This window comes from Abramis brama (genome assembly GCF_963993115.1).
Source record: "Abramis brama genome assembly, chromosome: 10".
Lineage (NCBI taxonomy): Eukaryota > Metazoa > Chordata > Actinopteri > Cypriniformes > Leuciscidae > Abramis > Abramis brama.
Window position 1 is genome coordinate 4,322,333 of NC_139972.1, and position 6,133 is coordinate 4,328,465.

The window sequence follows — 6,133 nt, forward strand, 5'->3', positions numbered from 1 at the left end:
CAAATTATGTACAATATCCCAGCAATCGATCTTTGCCCTGTGATTCAAAAACATGTAAACTCTTTGTTTCTTTGTTCATAATGTTTTAGACTGTAATGATTGTACTCAGTGTTACTTACCGATCATTTTCTGCTCCAATGAAGTCGTTCAGGTCAAACTTCTGCAGTGTCTCCTCTGAGGACAACAACACAAAAACTAGAGCTGACCACTGAAACGAGGAGAGTTTCACATTACGTAATCCTCCATAGCTCATATGAGATAGAGCTTCTTTCACTAGAGAAAGATCACCCAGTTCATTCAGACAGTGAAACAGATTGATGTATTTATCTGGAGAGGGATTCTCACTGATCTTTTCTTTAATATAGTCAACTGTTCTCTTATTGTTGTGAGAGCTGTTTGCTGTCTGTGTCTTCAGTTCTTGTAAGAGACTCTGATTAGACTCCACTGACAGACCCAGAAAGAAACGAAGGAAAAGGTCCAGATGCCCATTTTTACTGTCTAAAGCCTCATCCACAGCTCTCTGATGGAGATCAGATAGTGAAACTTTGTCTCCATTAGTTGGTTTGGTAATCTGGTCAAACACATTGATGTTATTGTTTATAAAGGAGAGATGCACATATAGAGCTGCTAGATGTTCCTGAATGCTCAGATGAACAAAGCAGAAGACTTTCCCCTGATACAAGCCCAACTCCTCTCTGAAGATCTGAGTGCACAATCCTGAGTAAACTGATGCTTCTGCCTCATCAATGCCACACTCGCTCAGGTCTTCCTCATAGAAGATCAGGTTGCCTTTCACAAGCTGCCGATAAGCCAGGTTCCCCAGTTTGACAATCATGTCTTCATCTTTCACTTTCTTCTCATAGTCCTTCTCATGTTTGATGTTGGTCTGAATGAGCAGGAAGTGTGTGTACATTTGAGTGAGAGTCTTGGGAATCTCTCCTCTCTCTGCTTCACTCATCTTCTCTAGAACAGTGGCTGAGATCCAGCAAAACACTGGGATTTGACACATAATAAAGAGGCTCCTTGATGACTTCAGGTGTGAGATGATCCTGTGGGCCAGACTCTGATCACTGATTCTCTTCCTGAAGTATTCCCCCTTCTGTGTGTTACTGAAGCCTCGTACCTCTGTCACTCGATGGACACACTCAGAGGGGACGAGATCCGCTGCTGCTGGTCTGGAGGTGATCCAGATGAGAGCAGAGGGAAGCAGATTCCCCACAATGAGGTTCGTCAGCAGCACGTCCACTGAGGCTGATTCAGTCACATCACACAACCTCACATCGCTCTGAAAATCCAGAGACAGACGACACTCATCCAGACCATCAAAGATGAACGAAACTTTATACTTATCACTGGATAAGTCCATTTCTTTTGTTTCTGGGAAAAAGACATGAAGAAGATCTGAAAGACTGAGTGTTTTGTCCTTCATCAAGTTGAGCTCTCTGAAAGAAAGTGGAAATATGAGCTGGACGTCCTGATTCTCTTTCCCTTCAGCCCAGTCCAGGATGAACTTCTGCACAGAGACTGTTTTTCCAATGCCAGCAACTCCCTTTGTCAGCACAGTTCTGATGGGTTTGTCTTGTCCATGTAAAGGTCTAAAGATGTCACTGCATTTGATCAATGTGTCCTCCGTTTCTGCTCTCCTGGACTGTGTCTCAATCTGTCTCACCTCATGCTCATTATTGATCTCTCCACTTTCACTCTCTGTGATGTAGAGCTCTGTGTAGATCTCATTCAGGAGTGTTGGGTTTCCCTGCTTTGATATTCCCTCATACAAACACTCAAACTTCTGTCTCAGATTTGATCTCAATGTGTTGAGGATTTCAGCAGGTTTAGAGTCATGGCTGTAAGATTAAAATTCTAGATTATTACACAATTTAGAGAAGTAAATATTCATAAATTACAAAAAGCTGTATTATGGGACACAGATCATTAGGTTTCTGAAATGTTTTAATCACTAATCATGTGTTTGAGTGATGTGTAATGTGCATTGCAGCACCTAAAATGAATCAACAACAATAAAAGTCCTACATTTTACCTGAAACCAGGATACATGCTTTCATTAAAGTCTTGTGGTTGAATCACAGGCTTGTACACAGTTTTGTTTTTAACTGTTGTGAATAGAACATTTGACCTTAAATCAGAATGAAGAGTGTAAAGAATCAGACACACTGATATTGATGTAATTGTGTCATTAACATCCCAACAGCTTTTACAGTGTGTGAATGTATTAGCAACATAGAGCTTTGCACAAGAGCACAATGGTAATCATTAATAGACTGCAACTTGCAGGATTGGAACTCATTACACTGCTGTATATTAATAACAATTTCATAAAAATCAAATCCTATAAGCATAACTTTTATAGAAATAATATACCTGAGATCAGGCTGTGTGTTTCCACTCTTAAACTTTACTGGTAGATCCATAGAGTGGTTACTCTTCATAGACACACAGCTGGACTCTGGGTTTGAGCTCTTCTGCTGGACTGAACTGGAACAGGGAAAAGATTGGTCAATGAGAACGCCTAGTCTATATGTGTATTACTTGACAAAAACACACAAGACAAGAGCACACGGCGAGTGAATGAACACTCAACCCGTGTGCTCACAACAAGAGACAAAACATGGAGCATGAATGTCTGAACCCAGACACTGAACTGAAACCGAACTAGATAGAAGTGTCAGGATCTGAACACCATGCTCCGCAAATGCACAATGTATCAAGTAGACGAAAGACAAAAATTTAATCCCTTGTTATAATCTATGAAATGTGTGGGTGTAACTTTTGATAATGGTTTTAGGTTTGATTCATGTTTCTTTTTTGTTTGTTTGTTTTTCTGTAAAATTACTTGAATAATCTGTCATTAAAAGACTAATGTGTTGTATTTTCTTTTAGAGTAAGTGTGTCTTAGAGTATTCAGTAAAGTTTTGTTTGTATTCACATGATGATGTAGTTGGTTTTATGTTCACAAATAGAGGTCACTGGTTCGGGCAGATTCCTACTACCGTGCCAAGAATTTCAATCTGATCAATATTAAATAGTTACTGTTTAAGGACCAGTGATAATTTAATAGAACAGACAGATAATTGTATGAGAGATTCGGTGGATGAATACATTGATTAATTATCTGAATTTGATTCCTTCAAGGTTCGTTGAATTTATAAATATTCCCAAAAGAATCAATTAATTATCCTTTAATACTAAATAATAATTTTAACCCTTTGAGCTAAACTTTCCCTACAGTATATTCCAAAATTATAAAAATATTATTAAAAGCACATCTTTTATAGAAATTTTATTCTTAGTACCTGAGATCAGACGGTGTGTTTCCACTCTTAAACTTTATTGGCTGATCCATAGACTGGTTACTCTTCATAGACACACAGCTGGACTCTGGGTTTGAGCTCTTCTGCTGGACTGAACTGTTAAACAGAGAACATGAAAATCTGTTATCTTTTTGTTGTGATGTTAAACCATATTTAACAGTGTTTGTTGAAAGTACCTGCATCCTGGAGAAAAATCTCCATCTCTGGATCCTTGTGAATCAGCCATGATGAAGCTGCAGGAGAATCTGATGAGTTTGATCTCCTCCACTGACTCTGAATGAAAAAAACATTCACACTAAATTAAATGATTAAATTAAACAACCTTCATAATTTAGCTGAACATATCTGGAGTGTTGGAGAAAAAGGATCATGTAACTGTGTTAACTCAAGCTCAGTCATGCATGTTTACACATATGCTGTTAAACTTCTGAAGAATCGCAGACATCACGAAACATATAAAAAAAGGACATAGAAAGAAAAAAAAACATTGAAGTGAAAGAACCCCTTTATTAAAGATTTTATATCAAACAAACTTAAAATCATCACTTAAAATGTCCTCCAGAGATTCATATTAATATGAGGAAGTCATACATGAACACTCACCTCGATCAAACTTTTACAAGATACAGTTTCTCAAATCCTCCAGCTTTAACATCATACATAACAGCTACATGGAAATTCCTGAATAAACTTTGACAAACGTTTCTATTTAACACTTTGATGCTCTGTTTTTGCATATTGTATTCCTATTGTTACTGTTTAAAATGGTGACAGGGGAACTCTAACTTACTTTCACTTTCTATTTGTGTGTGTGTGTGTGTGTGTGTGTGTGTGAGTGTGAGAGAGAAAGAGAGAGAGAGAGAGAGAGAGAGAGAGAGAGAGAGAGAGGATTAAACAACTTTTATTTAGTCACCATTTATATCTCATACACATTCACAATAATAATATAATAAAAATAATAATAAAAAAAACATAAAAATATTAAATATTCAAAACCATCTGACCCTCAAAAACCACACCTTTAAAACACCAAATATCACACACAAAAAAAACATTTAATTTTTCACAAGTTTGTAGTACGCAAATTCAATCTTGATTCTTCCACCCACTAGTTTTCTAAACATCATTTCCACCTCATGAGTCCCAAGTTGTTTTCCTTTATTCTTTCTTGTTTTCCAGATTGCTAATTTTGCTGTTCCCGACAAATAATTTAATAAGCATGTCATCCTTCTCATAAAATACCTATACTTAACACCTCCAATAAATATTTTATCTGAAAATTCCTCATCAAAATCTTTAAACAAATCTTTAAAAAAATTAAAAAGTCCTTGCTATCTTCCACATTTTAAAAATAAATGCTTTGTCTTCTTGGTTTCCACAAAACCCCACCACTGCTGGATTCAAGTGCGCCTTGTGTCTGTCAGTAGCTATCGCCCCGTGAATAAGCCTCCACTGTAGATCCGCTGTCGACTTGCGTACGGCGTCTGCCGGAAGCTAGTTATTTTAGTTGATAAAGTTTTAAATATGGATATTTTTCTTACACAAGCGCATCACTTCACTTCTGAAGGCCTTTATTAACCCCCAGAGCCATGTGGAGACAAAAGAAAGACTCAGAAATATGCAGGATATTTGAACAAAGGTCAATTTATTTACTTAATTTGGGACTTTTGATTCAGGAGCTGACAAACAAAACAACCTTGTCTTTAAACCTCTTTCCTAAAACCTAACCCAAAAGAAAAGAAAAGAAAATAAGAATACAATCTGTAAACCTGACTCCCTAACCAAAAAGAGAGATCAAAGAGTTTACATTAAACAAAAATGGCATCAGACTCCCTACTTTCCCAAAAAAAATCAGTATTTACAATATATTTACAATCAGGCAAACAAACTGAAAAGGGCAGTCCAAATCAGTGTCAGAAACAGGCAAAGGGTCAAATATACCAACAAAGAAATTCAGATACAAACAAACAAACAATACTCACAGTCTCAAATACTCTTAAAGGCACAATATGTAACGTTTTTGCTTTAAAAATAGCAAAAATCACTATATCTATGTATCTGCACGCTGTTGTTGTTTCGTTCAAACATTATGGACCATGGCAAGCAGACTTTGGATAAAAAAAGGAGAGCTAAAACGAGAATCAATATCAGAACGGTGTTTTCGAGATGCCTAGAGCTCTCATGGACAGTATATTAACGAGAGCTCCACGTCCGAGACTTCGACTGCTCCTACATGTACTTTATTAAACAGGTGAGCACATTTACATAAAACTAATCAATGTTTTATAGTTCAACAATGATAAAATGTCAGAATATGATCTGTATATTATTCTAATGTTGATCTAGTTTACTGCTAGTCTCATACAGACAGACTAACACATACATTTAAACACATTCAAATGCAGTTTAGTGTGCTAGTGTAATGTTAGACCAAGTGAAACAGCGCTGCGTTACCTCACAAGTTTAATTTGTCTAATAAACTGACCTGTGAGTAGTAATTCTGCATGTAGTTCGGTAGAATGAAATGTCCATATTCCTTTTATATCCGAGGGACTCGCGTCGTGTTTGGAGCTGATAGCTGTTTTAGCAATCCCAAACTGCTTTATATCACAGTCATGATAAAAACATCGATGTATTCAGTCATCCATAAACATTATTAGATCGGTCGGCTTGACGTTGACGACAAGATCCATAATTCTTAGCAAATGTTGCGTCATCAATCTACGCCTTTGTTATTGTAAATAGATTAGCGACCCCTAGTGGCGAAAAATGCTATACTGTACCTTTAACACCCTGAAACTGTC

At 36.9% G+C, this 6,133-nt stretch overlaps 1 protein-coding gene across 1 annotated transcript in view; it reads right to left on the reverse strand.

The window, feature by feature from the left end:
- LOC311091354 (NLR family CARD domain-containing protein 3-like) overlaps nt 1–4,160 on the reverse strand; it is a 39,173-nt gene extending 35,013 nt beyond the window's left edge. Inside the window, exons 1-6 of the mRNA XM_084127270.1 lie at nt 3,933–4,160; nt 3,506–3,602; nt 3,312–3,425; nt 2,380–2,493; nt 2,039–2,134; nt 120–1,844 (exon numbers count right to left, since the gene is read on the reverse strand). Of these exons, the coding sequence (XP_083983396.1) occupies nt 120–1,844; nt 2,039–2,134; nt 2,380–2,493; nt 3,312–3,425; nt 3,506–3,555 (2,099 nt within the window). The 5' untranslated portion in view covers nt 3,556–3,602; nt 3,933–4,160. The remainder of the gene's footprint in view (nt 1–119; nt 1,845–2,038; nt 2,135–2,379; nt 2,494–3,311; nt 3,426–3,505; nt 3,603–3,932) is intronic.
- Between the last annotated feature and the right edge of the window lie 1,973 nt (nt 4,161–6,133).